General features: G+C 41.7%; 1 protein-coding gene across 5 annotated transcripts in view; it reads left to right on the top strand.

The window, feature by feature from the left end:
* Positions 1 to 519: 519 nt before the first annotated feature.
* Positions 520 to 19,435, top strand: part of EPB41L5 (erythrocyte membrane protein band 4.1 like 5) — a 181,006-nt gene continuing 162,090 nt past the window's right edge. For all 5 annotated transcript variants that reach the window (XM_063712728.1, XM_024243166.3, XM_024243164.3 and 2 more), the window contains exons 1-2: positions 520 to 1,171; positions 7,044 to 7,231. In XM_063712728.1, coding sequence (XP_063568798.1) covers positions 7,052 to 7,231 — 180 coding nt within the window. In that variant the 5' untranslated portion in view covers positions 520 to 1,171; positions 7,044 to 7,051. The remainder of the gene's footprint in view (positions 1,172 to 7,043; positions 7,232 to 19,435) is intronic.

Here is a 19,435-nt window from a genome sequence, read left to right as displayed (position 1 = left end):
TAGCTGGGACCACAGGCGGACGCCACCATGCTCAGCTAATTTTTGTATTTTTAGTAGAGACGGGGTTTCACAATGTTGGCCAGGCTGGTCTCGATCTCCTGACCTCGTGATCCGCCCGCCTTGGCCTCCCAAAGTGTTGGGATTACAGGCGTGAGCCACCGTGCCCAGCCAAATGCCACCTTCTTATTGAGACCTGCTGTCTATGTAAAATCGCAAACCCTCACTGCCTGTCGTTATTCCCTACTTGTACTTTTCTCTTTAGCATTTACCAATGTCTGACAGTATTTAATTTCACTAATTTATTTTATGTCTCGTTTATGTTCCTGCTATAACGTAAACTCCAGGAAGGATTTTTGTCTGTCTTGGTTGTCTGCCGTATCTCGTGTCTAGAACACACAACTCATAGTAAGTAGGCACTTCAATAAATTACCTGTAGAAAGAACGGACTGAATGTCACCTTGTTAGAGTACCCCCCGACCACACACTGCTAAGCAGTAATCTTTTATTTCTCTTTCCCAGTTTTATTTTTCCTCATTTACACTTAATCACCTTTTGACACCTATTTGTTTACTGTTTCTCTCCCCAGTAGAGTGAAAGTTACTTTAACAGCAGAGATTTAAATGTATTTTAATCCCTACAAAGGAGAAAAAGGGAGGAAATACGTGACAGGCTCTCAGTAAGTATTTGCGAAGGAATTAATCTCTTGAACGAATGGATGAATGAATCTAGCAGCCAGCTCCACCAGCCTCCTTCGTGATAGGACTAACCTGGGGTCTGTCTGCGGCCGTGCGCCTCCTCCGCGGGCGGAGGACCGCAGCGGGAGCTGGGTTTCGGCAGCGCCCCATTAAATCAGCAGCGGATGCCCGGCTGCTGGCGCTAGTTCCAGGCCGGCCGAGCCCGGCCTCGCCGGTTTTTCTCCAGCCGCCCTGCCGGCCAGTTTCCGGGGCGGTGTCATCGCCCGTTTAAGAGCGGAGCGCTCCGCCCTGGGGGCGGAGCTGGGAGGGAGCTTTAAGGGGCGGACGGGCGGGAGGCCGGGGGTCCTCCGTGGATTAGAGCCGGTGGGCTCGTTGTGGGCGCCATTTCTCGGCGTCTCCCGAGGAGCCGCACTTTCCTCAGCCTTGCTGGGCTCTTTTCCCCTCTGGTCGCCGGGGCCGCGCCGTCCCCAGCTCAGGTAAGCGCGAGGCCCGGCGGCGCCGCGGTACAGCCCGCTGCCCTCCTAGCTGAGTGGACCCTTCCTCGCCCGCGCCTACGGTGGCGGCCTTGTACCCGGGGAGGCGGGCGGGGGCCGCACCCAGACCCTAGGGCGGCCGGGCCCTGGCTCGTCGGGCCGGCAGGGCATTAATCCCGCCGGAGGGAGGGGCGGCGGCGGCCAATGAGGCAGGGCCATCGAGTTTCGGTCGATACCGCGCGACGGGCCGGAGCGGAGGGCCCGGGGCAGCCGGGTTAATGTTTGCCGAGCGGACGCGCTCCCCGGGCCGCAGGCACCCCTCGCTGGTCCGCGGGGCTGCAGTCCAACGGGAGAGACAAAAGTCGCAAGGGAAGGGGAAAAACGAACTGAGTTTGTGTCACGGTCTTGGTGGATTTTTCGAGCTAACTTGTATTTGAGAAAAACTTCAGTCTCTTGGGAACGGAGAGGCAGGTGTGTTCCCATGAAAGACGAAGTCTGAAGGGCCCGCACCGCCCCCACCCGGGACGGTTGTCGTGCTAATGATGGGTTCTTTCGTGTGTAAATGTTAATTGTCTCTGTGGTTACTCGAATTCTACCTAAGAGCGAGACCCAACTCTTAAAACGTTTGGCAATATTTTAGACTAATATTACAAGTTTTTAAAGAATTACGGGGAAAATTCCCATAACCGTGTACATTTCTAATGTAACCCACGACTGCATTAACTCAGTTTCTAACATAACCCGTTGCTGAGGTCTAGTTAACCTTGTTGGATTATTTGTGCATATAAGATGGTGTGCAGGCTTTAGAAAATAGGCTAACATTATTCGAAAACGATATGCGTAACTGCTGTTGAATTACTCGCTTGCATTTTCTTTATTGGGATCACTGGGGCAAAATATAGTGTTACCTTCATGGCATTTGCTGTATGTTGTTATATTGCTTTATCAAAAAGCAATTAACCATATTGTGGCCACCAGTCATGTAAGAGTATACATATTTCATGACCAGCTTTTGGGTTTTGGATACTTTTTTTAACCAACTTCTGATAGGATTGCTTACATTTGCATTTTATGATTCTAAAGGAAATCCTTCTAGTTAGGAACTAGAGTAGAAACTACTGTTTTTTGGAAGCCGATAAACCTACCATCCAAAAATTCCACTGTGTCATTCTAGTGTGTCAGGCGAGATGCGGGTTAAGCCAGCTGTTGGGCCAAAGTAGTGAACAAGCCAGATGAAGTCTTTGTCCTTGTGTGTGAGTGGGGGAGGTAGCCAGTAAAAAAATAATAATTAACAGATATTTAATTACAATTTCTTTGTTATAAAGAAAAGGCTAAGAGTACTGAAAGGACATCGAATTTAGACTCACAAGTCTGAGATTGCTTTTCTGAGAATAAGACATTTCAACCATAAGTCTGAACTTGGTCCAGTGAAGTGGGAGAGGGTGGAAGAGAGGTGAAGTGGAAAAAGAGCAATCCAGAAAGGTGAAACAGCTAATGAAAAATGGCCAGAATTAAAAAGACTCTCGGGCCGAGCAGAAAGAGTACAAGAGCAGAGCAAACAGAGGGGAGTAGGCTGACAGATGGGTCAGGCAAGTAGGAGGAGCTGCATCTAGGACCAGGGCCATTAAAGATTTTAGAACAGGGATCAGATTTGTGGTTGCCAAAAATCCAGTGGCTGCAACATGAAGAGTGGAATTGGAAGAGTGCATGTGGGAAGGGAAAAGTGAGTATGAGAAAACTTTTTTCACAATCATTAAAAAAAAAACAAAAACCCACAGCTTTTAATGACCCATTCATATTATTTTTTTTTCCGTTAAAAAAATTAGGCCGGGCGCAGTGGCTCACGCCTGTAATCCCAGCACTTTGGGAGGCCGAGGCGGGTGGATCACGAGGTCAGGAGATCGAGACTATCCTGGCTGACACGGTGAAACCACGCCTCTACTAAAAAAAAAACCAAAAAATTAGCCGGGCATAGTGGCGGGCACCTGTAGTCCCAGCTACTTGGGAGGCTGAGGCAGGAGAATGGCGTAAACCCGGGAGGCGGAGCTTGCAGTGAGCCGAGATCGCACCACTGCACTCCAGCCTGGGCAACAGACCGAGACTCCGTCTCAAAAAAAAAAAAAAAATTAGGTGGGGTCTTGCTATGTTGCCCAGGCAGGTCTTGAACTCCTGGCCTCCAACAGTCCCGCCTTAGCCTCCCAAAGTGCTGGGATTACAGACGTGAGCCACTGTACCCAGCCATATATTCTTGTTGTGGCCTCTGACATGTCCCTCTTCAGAGAGAATCTCAACAGTTTACGTGTGTGTTTAGTGTCTCTGTGTGTGTGCATGTATCCCATCTCAGTGTAGAATAAAACTCTCTTCAGTGTTCGTGATTTGATTTTTCACTTGGAAATTTTGTCATATCTAAGTCAACTATTTATTTAAAACAACTGTATTATGGCTGGGCTTGGTGCCTCATGCGTGTAATCCCAACACTTTGGGAGGCTGAGGTGGGAGGAATCCGATTCCCTGAGGCCAGGAGTTTGAGACAAACCTGGCTAAGTAGCAAGACCCTGTCTCTACAAAAAATCATTTAAAAAACCGTTAGCCCGGTGGGGTGGCACGTGCCTGTAGCCCTAGGTGGGAGAATCCCTTGAGCATGGTAGATGAAGGCCGCAGTGAGCCCTGGGTGCTAGAGTGAGACCGTCTCTAAAAAGAAAAAAACATAAAAATAAAACAACTGTATTGTATGCCACTGTGTGTACCATAACTTGTTGAACTGTTTGCACATTGATGAACACATTTAAAATTTTCTTAAATCAGTTATGCCCCGAAAAATCCTGTTCCTACAACTTAAAGCACATGTGTGATTTTTTTTCTTTAGGTTGTCCTTCCAGAAATAGAACTATTGAGTAAGGAGTATGCATGTTAAAATTTTTAATATTGGCCCGACGAGGTGGCTTACGCCTGTGATCCTAGCACTTTGGGAGGCCGAGGCGGGCAGATCACCTGAGGTCAGGAGTTTGAGACCAGCCTGGCCAACATGGTGAAACCCAGTATCTACTAAAAGTAGAAGAATTAGCTGGGCGTGGTGGCTGGTGCCTGTAATCCCCGCTACTCAGGAGACCAAGGCAAGAGAATCGTCTGAACCCGGCAGGCGGAGGTTGCAGTGAGCCGAGATTGTGCCATTGCACTCCGACCTGGGGGACAAGATTGAGACTGTCTCAAAAAAAAAAAAAAATTAAAAAAATATTAATAGCATGGTCAAGTCTCCCTCCAAAAAAGGCCAATGTATGAGGATTATTTTTTCTCACATTATTTTTAACACTATCTTGAGTCTTTAAATAACAGACAATATGTTATTTTTTTTATTTGGATTTTCTTGGATACTGTTAAAATTAAAGGTGTTCGTTTTTATGAACATCTTTTAAATTATCTTTTAGGACTTTTTCGTGTCTTGCTCTTTTTTCTTTTTTTTGATATAGAGTCTCACTCACTCAGGTTGGAGTGCAGTGGTGGGATATCATAAAATGTTTCTTGGGAGATACTGGTGGAGTTAAAAGGAATATGCAGGGATTCTGTGACACAGGATTTTAGAAATCTGGGATAACAAGTACAGTCTTAGGCAGCTGAAATGAGACTGGATAGCAAGTTCCAAAGGGAGAAATATCTGGAAAAAAAAAAATCTGGAGAAAGAGACTGGGACCAGGTATTATATATGAGTGTTTGGAACACTGGAAAGTTATCTAACTAAAATTTTAGTTATTTCCTTGGGATTAGTTTACCTAATTACACAAGAGTATACATGTGTAAAATGTGTAGGTTAATCTTCAGTGTATGGACATTTTAATATGGTAGTATCTTAAAAGTTGGATTTTATCGGGTTTATAAATAAATCTAGTTGAAAAAGTCATTGAATCTGAAGGCTTCTCTGGATAAACAGCATTCTCCTGAATTCTTCTGCTCCCTCTCCTGAGGCAATCATTTTCACATTTTAAATCAAATGCTCTTACTGCTAATTCTTGATTTTTTAATTTTAGTAATGACCTGTTGGCTTGCTGTTACGCATGATGAGGAATTAGCTCTTTCCATGTTTGTATCCCCTACCTCTTATTATATACCTCCTCTCTGTTGTAGTTATTGTTTGATCAGTATTTAGTATTTGACGTTTAAATCATTAGCAGCTGAGTCATGTAGTGTATTGTGATTTACTTTTCTTTTTCTGCACAGCTTCTTGTTTTCTTTGGAATTAATAGTCTTTTTGGCTTATTTGTTGGCTTATGTGTACTTAAACTCTCTGTTGTGCAAATGAAACACATTAGAATAGCAAAGTGACTTTGATTTTGTGTTTCCATTTAGTGTGCTATGTTTTAAAACCTGTTTTAACTGTTTTGATTAACATTAATGTTCTTTATAGAGCTAAGGAAAAAAGTAGCATTAAAGTACTTTGATATTAAAAAGATTTGTGTTAAGTAGTTATTTAAAATCTGTATGTAATAGAATATTTGACAGAACTTAGGAAATTTGAATTATATTTGCATTTTAGCTGAAATAGATGATTGTTTTTATATTTTTATTATGAATGCTCAGAAAAGAAATGGAACTTCTCAGGATTTTTTTTGACAGAGTCTCGCTCTGCCACTCAGGCTAGGTGCAGTGGTGCATCTCAGCTCACTGCAAGCTCTGCCTCCCGGGTTCATGCCATTCTCCTGCCTCAGCCTCCCGGTAGCTGGGACTACAGGCACCCGCCACCTCACCCGGCCAATTTTTTTTTTTTTTTGAAATGGAGTCTTGCTCTGTTGCCCAGGCTGGAGTACAGTGGCGCCATCTCAGCTCACTGCAAGCTCCACCTCACGGGTTCATGCCATTCTCCTGCCTCAGCCTCCCGGTAGCTGGGACTACAGGCGCCTGCTACCACGCCCGGCTAATTTTTTTTTGTATTTTTTTTTAGTAGAGACGGGGTTTCACCATGTTAGCCAGGATGGTCTCGATCTCCTGACCTCGTGATCCACCTGCCTTGGTCTCCCAAAGTGCTGGAATTACAGGCGTGAGCCACTGCGCCCAGCCACTTCTCAGAATTTTTGTGATCATCAAAGGATACCTTAGTGTCTGACATCATCTTGGGATATACAAGATGTTGTACATATAATTTATCTATTTAGAAGACCTGATGAACTTTATGAATGTTTGCCTTCTCCTGCCAGATCAGTTCCTGATAAAATGGTCCGGTAAATTTAGAAAGCTCCAAACCGTGGCTGTGTCTTATACATACAAGTCTTTTAAAACTTTGAATTAAAGTAGCCAGCTTTTTAAATTAGTTAATTTACTTTTTAATTGACAAATAAAAATTGTGTATATTTATCATGTATAATATGTCTTGAAATATTTATAAAAAGCAGCCGGTTTTAATGATATTTTTTTTTTTTCAAATTTACTTGACCAGGAGCCCTTTTTATTTTTTATTTTATTTACTTATTTTTTGAGACAGGGTCTTGCTCTGTTGCCCAAGCTGGAATGCAGTGGCGCAATCCCAGCTCACTGCCACTTTGACTACCTGGGGTCAAGTGATCCTTCTGCCTCACAGCCCCTCAAGTAGCTGGGACCACAGGCATGCTCCACTACACCTGGCTAATTTTATTTTTAGTAGTGATTAGGTCTCACTATGTTGCCCAGGCTGGTCTTGAACTCCTGGGTTCTAGCAGTCCCTCTGCCTAGGCCTCCCAAAGTGTTGAGATTGCAGGCGTGAGTCACTGCACCCAGCCCAGGCATCGTTTTTAGCAGCATTTCTACTAATGTCCACAGGACTTGACTAAATAATGCCATTTGACTGACTGCAAGTTGTGGAGAATATAATTTTTTTCCTGATGCCGTCTTTTTCTCTCTGTTGTTATAGTGACAAAAATGCTGAGTTTCTTCCGTAGAACACTAGGGCGTCGGTCTATGCGTAAACATGCAGAGAAGGAACGACTCCGAGAAGCACAACGCGCCGCCACACATATTCCTGCAGCTGGAGATTCTAAGTCCATCATCACGTGTCGGGTGTCCCTTCTGGATGGTACTGATGTTAGTGTGGACTTACCAGTAAGTAGGTCTTGCTGAGCTCCAAATTCTGTTTGCGATTACTGTCTTTGTTTGTTTGTTTGTTTAAAAGCTTTGTATTGATAACTTCTGGATGGAAATAGATAAAAGTATTATGGGTTAGTATAGATCAGGCGCTGTAACATTCAAGTACATGGATCAGATAACGGTAGACCAAAAATACTTGGATTGGTGGTATTTCTCTTTGGAATTAGTGGCAATTACCTGAAACATTTAAATGATAGGGCAGTTATTGGCATGAGTCTGTTTCGTGTGTGTTTCTATGTGTTCTTTGTGATGGCAGCACATGATGTAGTCTAGTGGATTTCTGACAATTCTTGTTGAACCATTATTAAAACGTTGTGAATCTTTGAGAATAACAACACTTAAATGTGTACTGTAAGACTTTTAGCTTCTATGCACTTCTGTATTTTTTAAAACTCTCCTTACTTTCTTCTAAATAAATATTTCCCCACAATTTGGTTTACTTGCAGACATTAATGAGGTGAAGTGAGAAAAAGGACTTTCTTGATACCCCTCAGCTCTGACTGCCTGTCTCTTTGCTCCCGAAGTATTTTGCATTGTAGGTTTTTCATACACTGTAGTCTTTATCTCAAGACAGGCTGTTGTAATTATATTTGCATTTTGGGTAGGTTTTTGTTTTTTTTTTTTTTTTTTTGCAGAAATGCATAATCATAACTCAGTGTGAAACAATCCGACATGTTTGAAAGGGGTTAGCTTATTTTTTTACAGGACTTTTTGGGTGGAGGAGGGGAAGAAAAGGTTGGCGTTTTGGTTTTGGGCAGTTGAATATTTTTCTGAGTTGCTTACTAATACCAAATCTCTTTCCCATGTCTTTGTTCTGCATTCAAAGACTTAACGGTAAATTATGTCATTTGATGTGAGCTTCATAGGATATTCCTTAATGTCTTTCCTCCCCACAGTCTTTTTAGTACACACTCATCTACCCAAAATTAAATTTAAAAAGTCTCTTCGAGCAAAGTGATAGCCTACATGCTGCTGTAATACATAATTGAATAAGCTCGGGAAGACCTTAAACTCACCAAGTGAGAGTATAAGGAATTGGAGAGTTTGTTTAAATGGATGTTCTGATTAACTTAATAATTTGCAATGTATTAGATATGTACATTATACATTTTAAAATATTAGAATATGGTAAAATTAATCAAAGACTCAGGATTTCTTGAAGTGTTTTGAAGTCATCATTACGTGTATTTGTTATCTTTGTCTATAAGAATGTATATTTTTAGGGTTTTTGATTCTGGACAACTTGAAAGCATCTAAATTTTCTTCCTGTAAGTGCTTCTTGAGGGTTTATCAGACATTCCAACATGAGATATTTTGTGAGGATAGTTTTCATACTCATTTCTTATTTGATAAGAATCTTAAGAGTTTTGTTTACTATTTCATTAAAATATCATTGGATATGTGGTGAAAAGCCTGAGAGCCTGAGATTGCTGTGTAAGAGACTGGAAAGAAATCTCTTATTACCTAATGTTTGAAGTATGAAGTCTCAGGGTTGTTGATGGATAAGCTGATAGTAGGAGAGTAGAATTTGTAAAAAAACAAAAAGCTTTTTAAAAACGCAGTGCAGTGTGGAGGAGAAACAACACTAGCTTTTAAAGTAGTGGAACAAATGGCTAGTTACTGATCTGGAATGGTTTCCTAAACTTTGTATGCTTAGCTGGGTGTATGTGATGCTTGATCAAATTTATAAACTAGCCAGTCTCTCATGGGGACAATTGTAGTGAAACAGCTGGAGTTATAGATTGGACTTTTGCCTGTAATCCCAGCACTTTGGGAGGCTGAGGCAGACAGACCCCTTAGGCCAGGAGTTCGAGACCAGCCTGGCCAACATGGTGAAACCCCATCTCTACTAAAAATACAAAAATTAACTGGGCGTGGTGGCATGCGCCTGTAGTCCCAGCTACTCAGGACGCTGAGGCAGGAGAATCACTTGAACCTGGGAGGTGGAGATTGCAGTGAGCTGAGATCACGCCACTGCACTCCAGTCTGGGTGACAGAGCAAGACTCCGTCTCAAAAAAAAAAAAAGAAAAAAGGAACAATTGGGCTGGGTGCAGTGGCTCAAGCTGGTAATCCCAGCACTTTGGGAGGCCGAGGTGGGCGGATCACAAGGTCAGGAGTTTGAGACCAGTCTGGCCAATATAGTGAAACCCCGTCTCTACTAAAAATACAAAATAGCTGGGCGTGGTGGCAAACACCTGTAATCCCAGCTACTTGGGAGGCTAAGGCAGGAGAATCGCTTGAACCCAGGAGGCAGAGGTTGCAGTGAGCTGAATTCGCAGCACTGCACTCCAGCCCTGGTGACAGTGCGAGACTCCGTCTCAAAAAAAAGGAACAACTGTCTTTCCAATTCTGTAGGTGAAATCGTACTTATTAACCTAACTCTAGGTACATGCATGGATATAAAGTGGTCATTGGCCTGTTTTACTAAATTGTCACTAAAGGAAAAAATAGGCCAGAAGAATAATAATTTCTAAAAAAGAAGAAATGATTTCCCCTTTTCAGATTTATTTTCTCAACCAGTCTACTGTAATTCTGGGAGAAGATTTAGAATTGATTTTAGAAATTGAATGAAGCACATACTCATTTCCCATTAGGATAAGGGTCACTAGTGATTATGGTTAGCCATCTTCTTCCTTTAAAGAAAAAAAATTAAATAGGGTGAGAAGGCCTTTCAGTGAATGACAAAGGTATCAGGTAGAAATTTCTATCTAACTTTTAATTTTTTCTTTGAAAATACGACAGTAAACTTGTTTAATTTAAGAGCTTAGTATTGGTAAATAGCTTGTAATGTAAAACCTTTCTAAGTTTTAAATTAGGAAATGTTTGGTCAATTAACCAATAGATAACAATTTTTTTTCCCTTTTTTAAAATTATACTTTAAGTTCTGGGATACATGTGCAGAACGTGCAGGTTTATTACGTAGGTATACACGTGCCATCGTGGTTTGCTGTACACATCAACCCGTCATCTACATTAGGTATTTCTCCTAATACTATCCCTCCCCTAACCCCCTACTCCCTGAAGGGCCTCGGTGTGTGATGTTCCCCTCCCTGTGTCCATGTGTTATCATTGTTCAACTCCCACTTATGAGTGAGAACATGCGGTGTCTGGTTTTCTGTTCCTGTGTTAGTTTGCTGAGAATGATGGTTTCCAGTGACATCTATGTCCCTGCAAAGGACATGAACTCATCCTTTTTTATGGCTGCATAGTATTCCATGGTGTATAGGTGCCACATTTTCCTTATCCAGTCTATCATTGATGGGCATTTGGGTTGGTTCCCAGTCTTTGCTATCTTGAACAGTGCTGCAATAAACATACGTGTGCATGTGTCTTTATACGTGTGCATGTGTCTTTATAGTAGAATGATTTATAATCCTTTGGGTATATATGCAGTAATGGGATGGCTGGGTCAAATGATATTTCTGGTCCTAGATCTTTGAGGAATCACCACACTGTCTTCCACAGTGGTTGAACTAATTTACACTCCCACCAATAGTGTAAAAGCGTTCCTATTTCTCCACATCCTCTCCAGCACCTGTTGTTTCCTGACTTTATTGATGGCCATTCTAACTGGCATGAGATGGTATCTCATTGTGGTTTTGATTTGCATTTCTCTAGTGACCAGTGATGATGAGCTTTTTTTCATATGCTTGTTGACTGCATAAATGTCTTCTTTTGAGAAGTGTCCATTCATATCCTTCACCCACTTTTAGATGGGGTTGTTTGTTTTTTTCTTGTAAATTTAAGTTCCTTATAGATTCTGGATATTAGCCCTTTGTCAGATGGATAGATTGCAAAAACTTTCTCCCATTCTGTAGGTTGCCAGATGATAGTTTCTTTTGCTGGGCAAAAAAAAAAGAAGCTCTTTAGTTTAATTAGATCCCATTTGTCAATTTTGGCTTTTGTGGCCATTGCTTTTGGTGATATAGTCATGAAGTCTTTGCCCATGCCTATGTCCTGAATGGTATTACCTAGGTTTTTTTCTAGGGTTTTTATGGTTTTAGGTTTTACATTTAAGTCTTTAATCCATCTTGAGTTAATTTTTGTATAAGGTGTTAAGGAAGGGGTCCAGTTTCAGTTTTCTGCATATGGCTAGCCAGTTTTCCCAGTACCATTTATTAAATAGGGAATCCTTTCCCCATTCCTTGTTTTTGTCAGGTTTGTCAAAGATCAGATGGTTGTAGATGTGTGGTGTTATTTCTGAGGCCTCTGTTCTTTTCCATTGGTCTGTATGTCTGTTTTGGTACCAGTACCATGCTGTTTTGGTTATTATAGCCTTGTAGTATAGTTTGAAGTCAGGTAGTGTGATGCCTCCAGCTTTGTTCTTTTGCCTAGGATTGTCTTGGCTATACGGGCTCCTTTTTGGTTCTATATGAAATTTAAAGTAGTTTTTTCTAATTCTGTGAAGAAAGTCAGTGGTAGCTTGATGGGGATAGCATTGAATGTATAAATTACTGTGGGCAGTATTGCCATTTTCACAATATTGATTCTTCTTATCCATGAGCATGGAATGTTTTTCCATTTGTTTGCGTCCTCTCTTATTTTGTTGAGCAGTGGTTTGTAGTTCTCCTTGAAGAGGTCCTTCACATCTCTTGTGAGTTGTATTCCTAGGTATTTTATTCTCTTTGTAGCAGTTGTGAATGGGAGTTCACTCATGATTTGGCTGTTTGTCTATTATTCGTGTATAGGAATGCTTGTGATTTTTGCACATTGATTTTGTATCCTGAGACTTTGTTGAAGTTGTTTATCAGCTTAAGGAGACTTTGGGCTGAGACAGTGGGGTTTTCTAAATATACAATCATGTCATCTGCAAACAGAGGCAATTTGACTTCCTCTCTTCCCATCTGAATACACTTTATTTCTTTCTCTTGTCTGATTGCCCTGGCCAGAACTTCCAATACTGTGTTGAATAGGAGTGGTGACAGAGGGCATCCTTGTCTTGTGCCAGTTTTCAAAGGGAATGCTTCCACCTTTTGCCCATTCAGTATGATATTGGCTGTGGGTTTGTCATGAAAAGCTCTTAAATTATTTTGAGATATGTTCCATCAATACCTACTTTATTGAGTGTTTTTAGCATGAAGCCTTGTTGAATTTTATCAAAGGTCTTTTCTGCATCTATTGAGATAATCATGTGGTTTTTTTTGTGTGTGTTTGTTTATTTTTTTGAGACGAAATCTCACTCTGTTGCCCAGGCTGGAGTGCAGTGGCGTGATCTTGGCTCACTGCAAGCTCTGCCTCCTGAGTTCATGCCATTCTCCTGCCTCAGCCTCCCGAGTAGCTGGGACTACAGGCACCTGCCACCACACCCAGCTAATTTTGTTTTTGTATTTTAGTAGAGACGGGGTTTCACCGTGTTAGCCAGGATGGTCTTGATCTCCTGACCTCGTGATCCGCCCACCTTGGCCTCCCAAAGTGCTGGGATTACAGGCGTGAGCCACCGCACCTGGCCAATCCTGTGGTTTTTGTCATTGGTTCTGTTTAGATGATGGATTATGTTTATTGATTTGCGTATGTTGAACCAGACTTGCATCCCAGGTATGAGGCCGACTTGATCAAGGTGGATGAGCTTTTTTATGTGCCGCTGGATTCGGTTCGCTGGTATTTTATTAAGGATTTTTGCATCGATGTTCATCAGGGATATTAGCCTGAAATTTTCTTTTTTTGTTTTATCTCTGCCAAGTTTTGGTATCAGGATGATGCTGGCCTCATAAAATGAGTTAGAGAGGGTCTTTTTCTGTTATTTGGAATAGCTTCAGAAGGAATGGTACCGCTCCTCTTTGTACCTCTGGTAGAATTCGGCTGTAAATCCATGTGGTCCTGAGCTTTTTTTGATTGGGAGGCTATTAATTGCTGCCTGGATATCAGAACTTGTTGTTGGTCTATTCAGGGATTTGACTTCTTCCTGGTTTAGTCTTGGGAGGATGTATGTGTCCAGGAATTTATCCATTTCTTCTAGATTTTGTAGTTGATTTTCGTAGAGGTGTTCATAGTATTCTCTGATGGTAGTTTGTGTTTCTGTGGGATCAGTGGTGATATCCTCTTTATTATTTTTCATTGTGTCTATTTTTTTTTTCTTGCTTTCCATTTGTTCGGTAAATGTTCCTTCATCCCTTTATTTTGAGCCTATGTGTGTCTTTGCAGGTGAGATGGTGCTCCTGAATACAGCACACCAATTGGTCTTGACTCTTTATCCAGTTTGCCAGTCTGTGTCTTTTAATTGGGGCGTTTAGGCCATTTACATTTAAGGTTAATAGATAACAATTTTTATATACCTACTTTCTTGTAGAGATGTTAAAGGCTTTAAATTATGTAAGACTGTGTATAGTTATACTTTTAAATACATGAACACCATCCCATGTTCATAAATTTGAAGACTTAAGGTTGGTAGGATGGCAGTACACCTCAAATTGATTTACACATTCAGTGCAGTCCCCATGAGAATTCCAGCTGACCTAGTTGTAGAAATTTACAAGCTGATTCTAAAATTCTTAAGATATTGTAAGGAACTCTTAATAGCTAGAACAATATTGAAAAATAATAACTAAGAGGACACACACTTCCAATTCTAAGACTTACTACAAAGCAACAATAAGTTGGTGTGCGACTGGCACAAGGATAGACACATAGGTCTGTGGAACAGAATAGAGAACCCAGAAATAAACCCATGCGGTCATGGGTCAGATGATTTTTGACAAAGATGCCAAGATGTTAAAAAGAATAGTCTTTTTAACAAACGGTACTTGGGGAAGTGGGATTGCCATATGCAAAAGAATGAAATTGGGCTCTCACACTGTATACAAAAATTAACTCAGAATAAAGACCTAAAAGTATGAGCTAAAACTACAAATCCTTAGAAAAAAAATAGGCATAATTTTTGGAATTTTTTATTGATATATCGTAGTCGTACATATTTTGGGGGTACATAGTGCTATTTTGATACATGTATATAATGTGTAAATGATCAAATCATGGTACATGAGATATCCATCACCTCAAACATTTAGGAGTAAATCTTTAGATCTTGGATTTGGCACCACTTTCTTTTTCTTTTTTTTTTTTTTTTGATATGGAGTCTTGCCGTGTTGCTCAGGCTGGAGTGCAGTGGTGCGATCTCAGCTTACTGCAGTTTCTGCCTCCTGGCTTCAAGCAAGTCTCCTGCCTCAGCCTCCTGAGTAGCTGGGATTACAGGCGCCTGCCACACACATGGCTAATTTTTTGTATTTTTAGTAGAGACGGGATTTCACCATGTTTGCCAGGCTAGTCTTGAACTTCTGACCTCAAGTGATCCGCCTGCCTTGGCCTCCCAAATTGTTGGGATTATAGGCATGAGCCACCGCGCCCGGCCTGGCACCACTTTCTTACATATGACATAAAAAGCGTGAGCAACTAAAGAAAAAGTAAATAAATTGGACTTCGTCAAAATGAAAAATTTTTCATTTAGCCTTCAAAGGAGACCATCAAATAAGTTACAAGACTGTCACACAGAATAAGAGAAAGTATTTGCAAATTATATATCTGATAAGGAACTTGTATCCAGGATATATAAAGAACACCCAATTTAAAAATGGGCAAAGGATCTCAATAGACATTTCTCCAAATAGGTTATATAAATGACCAGCAAACACATGAAAAGAAGCTCAACATCATAAGTCATCACAGAAATGCAAAATAAAACCACAGTGAGATACAGCTTTACACCAACTAAGAAGGCTGAAATAAAGTCAGATAATATTAAGTGTTGGTAAGGATATGGACACATCAGAACTCTCAGACTCTGCTGGTAGGAATGTAAAATGGCACAGCTGCTTTGGATAATAGTGGGGCAGTTATTCAAATAGTACCACCTGACCCAACAGTTACATTTCTAGGTATATCTCCAAGAGAATGGAAAACATGTTGCACCAAAGCTTGTAACGGATGTTCATATCAGCATTATTCATAACAGTTAAAAAGTAGAAACAACCTGGATGCTCATCAATAGGTAAATGGATAAATAAAATCTGTAATATCCATATAATGGGATGTTATTTAGCCATAAAGGAAATGAAGTGTACTGCTAAAACATAGATGAATTTTGAGAACATTATTCTGTTAAAAGAAGGCAGTCACAAAAGACCATGTGATTCCATTCATGTGAAGTTCCAGAAGAGGGAAATCTGTAAGGGAAAGAAAATAGATTGTGCTTGCTTAGGGCAGCCTGAGTGAGTGGGAACTGACAGGGTGGTAGGGGTTGACAACTATAATATATGGACTTTCTTTTTTTTAGGGATGGTGTCTTGCTACGTTGCCTAGGCTGGATTTGAACTCTTAGGCTCAAGTGATGCACCACTCACCTCAGCCTCCCAAGTAGCTGGGACTACAGGCACATGCCACTGTGCCTGGCTTAGGGTTTCTTTTCGAGGTGATGAAAATGTTCTAAAATTGATTTTTGTGATGGTTGTATATATCTGTGAATATACTAAAATCCATTGAACTGTTTATTTTGAATGGGTGAAGGTATGTGACTTACAGCTCAATGAAGCTATTTTTTTAAATTTCTTTAAATTTTTTTATTTTTTTGGAGATGGAGTTTCGCTCTTGTTAGGCTGGATTGCAATGGCGCGATCTCGGCTCACTGCAGCCTCCACCTCCTGGGTTCAAGCAATTCTACTGCCTTAGTCTCCCGAGTCACTGGGATTACAGGTGCCCACCACCACACCCAGCTAATTTTTGTTATTTTTAGTAGAGAAAGAGTTTCACCATTTTGGCCAGGCTGGTCTTGAACTCCTGCCTCGGCCTCCCAAAGTGCTGGGATTACAGGCGTGAGCCATTGCGCCCGGCCGGAAGTTTTTTTTTTTAAAAAAGAATGCATTGATTTTTGTGTATTTGTATTTTATTCCACTCAAGATTTTTTAGTAGTAAGAAACATGACTGGGTATAGTGGTTCATGCCTGTAATCCCAGCACTTTGAGAGGCCAGGGTGGGAGAATAGCTTGAGTCCAGGAGTTTGACTAGTCTGGGCAACACAGGGGTACCCCGTTTCAACAGAAAAGAAATTAGCCAGGTGTCATGGTGGACACTTGTGGCCCCAACTATTCAGAAGGCTGGAGGTGAGAGGATTGCTTGAGCCCAGGAGGTAGAGGCTGCAGTGGACTATGATCATGCCACTGCACTCCCGTGTGGGCAACAGAGAAAAAAACAACAAAAGAAAGATATATAGGTTTAATTTAGAGGTGATAATGCTTGATTTGTTACAGAAGAAAAAATCATGCCTGGAGACTGCTACGGTAATATAGATACAAGATGATGAGGCTGCAGACTTACAGTGACAGTGAGGCTGCATAGGAAAGAGTGCCTGCTTAGTACATGGATATGGTTGGCGGGAGGGGAGTGAAGACTAGTGCTTACTACTTGGATATAGCGTGGGGAGGGAATAAAGATGAGTAAAATACAGTTCTAACTCTGATGGGAGGTGGGTGTATCAATTATGTCAAAGATCATGAGAAGATAGTCTGCTGTCATGAAGAGAGAAAAAGGATGGAAGTGAAGCAAACAGTTTTGGTGGGATGGTGTGTTTGAAAGCCAGATTTTCCAAAAGGAAAATAATTTCCAAAAGGAATTATTGGAGACGGTCATATTTTTTGGACCTCTTATAGTCCCTTGCCCATAGTAGGTGCTTAATATTGATTAGTTGGTGGAAGCGCCTGAAGGGAAAACGCAGGATTGCTATGAGATTTGGCAATAGATGGAAGGAAGGAGATAGCATGGCAGCTGGAGAATGGCTGGTTAGGGCAGATCTGAGTGTCTTTAAATGAGTAGGAAAAACGTTCCTCAGTAATTGCGGTTTTTGTTGTTGTTGTTTCTGAGACGGAGTCTCACCCTGTTGCTCAGGTTGGAGTGCAGTGACATGATCTTGGCTCACTGCAACATCTGCCTCCCCAGTTCAAGCAATTCTCCTGCCTCAGCCTCTCAAGTAGCTGGGATTACAGGTGCCCACCACTATGCCCAGCTAATTTTTGTATTTTTAGTAGAGATTTTTAGTATTGTATATACAATATACAAATTTTGTATTTTGTACATTGGTCAGGCTGGTTTCGAGCTCCTGACCTGAAGTGATTCACCTGCCTCAACCTCCCAAAGTGCTGGGATTATAGGTAATTGGTTTTATATACATAGGTAGAGATGGGAGGAAGAACATTCTAGGAGAAATACCTTCTGCTGAGAAAGACAGAAAGCTGATGAAAAGATAATACTGAAACTGCCTATAATACACCTGTTGTTGTTTTTGAGTTTTTATTTTTCTTCTCTTTAGACTAAATCCTAAATTTTTTGTGGACTGTAAGTCCCCAAACTAATGCTTTCAGACCTTTACTTTTAAAACTGGAAATTGTACTCCTTAACCTAAAACTCATTATTTACCTTATAGTACACTGTCCGTTTAAATGCTGTACTAAAACTATAGATAAAAATACTACTGCCTTTGTCATGCAAGCCTTGGAATCCCAGCCCTGCCTGCATGCATACACTCAGCTGCAAAGCTGTTCCACTCCTCTCACCTTAGGGTCAGCTCCTATTTCCACTACGCCCCCTATCAGCAGGAAGAAGCCAGAGTTATCGACGGCTTTTTCCATTCTTCGTCGCCCACACCTTGAGAATAAGGTTCTATGAAACACAAAGGGAGGGATTGAAACCGCCTTGGCAAAATTATGACTGAGGAAATGATGACAGTGAAAGAAATCAGACCTAATTGACTCCATCTTGCTTCTAACATTTAAACTGTCCTTGTTCATTCCTGGGCGTAGGCCTAACTAACTTTGGAAAGGGATTCAGTTCATGGTTTGACTATGAAACAAAATTGATAATAACCATTTCCCGAAAAGACCCACTTCTTGCCTGGGGACCAGCCTGGCTTTGCAGGACTAACAAATTAGCTACAAGATTAGAAATTACAGTTTAGGGGTCATGCAGCCTCTGGCTCCAAGAGTCTGAACTTCCCCAAATTGCTCCTGAGGATAACATCACTATTGTAAAACCTAAGATCCGTGCTTGAGATATTTTGCAGACCCTGCACTGGATGGATCAGCTGATATCACCCAGATCGGTAATCTGGCTCAACCAGTTTTGCCATCCCATCTGGGAACAGAAGACAGCAAGAAAAACTCACTTTGACCCCTATGATTCCATCTTCAACCTGACCAGTCAGCATTCCCCTCTTCCCAAGCCCCTACCTGCCAAATTATCTTTATTTTATTTTATTGAGGCGGAGTCTGGCTCTGTTGCCCAGGCTGAAGTGCAGTGGTGCAATCTTGGCTCACTACAACTCCTTCCTCCCGGGTTCAAGTGATTCTCCTGCCTCAGCCTCCCGAGTAGCTAGGATTACAGGCGCATGCCACTATGCCCGGCTAATTTTTGTGTTTTTACTAGAGATGAGGTCTCACGATATTGGCCAGGCTGGTCTTGAACTCTTGACCTCAGGTGATCTGCCTGCCTCTGCCTCCCAGAGTGCTGGAATTACAGGTGTGAGCCTCCGTGCCTGGCCTCAAATTATGTTTATTTTATTAATTAATTAATTTATTTAGAGACGGAGTTTCGCTCTCATTGCCCAGGCTGGAGTGCAGTGGTGTGATCTCGGCTCACTGCAACCTCCGTCTCCCAGGTTCAAGTGATTCTCCTGCCTCAGCCTCCTGAGTAGCTGGGATTACAGGCATCCGCCACCACACCCAGCTAATTTTTAGTAGAGATAGGGTTTCACTATGTTGGTCATGCTGGTCTCAAACTCCTGACCTCAGGTGATCGACCTGCCTCGGCCTCCCAAAGTGCTGGGATTAGAGGCATGAGCCACTACTCCTGGCCCCAGCCTCAAATTATCAGTAAAAGCTCTGATCCCCTAATGCTCAGACTGATTTGAGTAATAATAAAACTCCAGTCTCCCGCACAGCCAGCTCTGCTTGAATTACTCTTTCTCCATTGCAATTCCCCTGTCTTGATAAATCGCTTCTGTCTAGGCAATGGGCAAGGTGAACCCATTGGGTGGTAACAATACCTTGATGAACTTAATCATTGCAAAGAGGAGGTGAAGTGAGGGCTGGATCTGAAAGAGGTGGTGACCTGAAATAAATTTGTTAGGTGGGGATAAAGAACATAAGTAGCAGGTACTGGTGTAGATACAGATGACTAAT

This window comes from Pongo abelii, chromosome 11 (assembly GCF_028885655.2).
Source record: "Pongo abelii isolate AG06213 chromosome 11, NHGRI_mPonAbe1-v2.0_pri, whole genome shotgun sequence".
Lineage (NCBI taxonomy): Eukaryota > Metazoa > Chordata > Mammalia > Primates > Hominidae > Pongo > Pongo abelii.
This window is presented reverse-complemented; position numbering and strand designations above follow the sequence as displayed.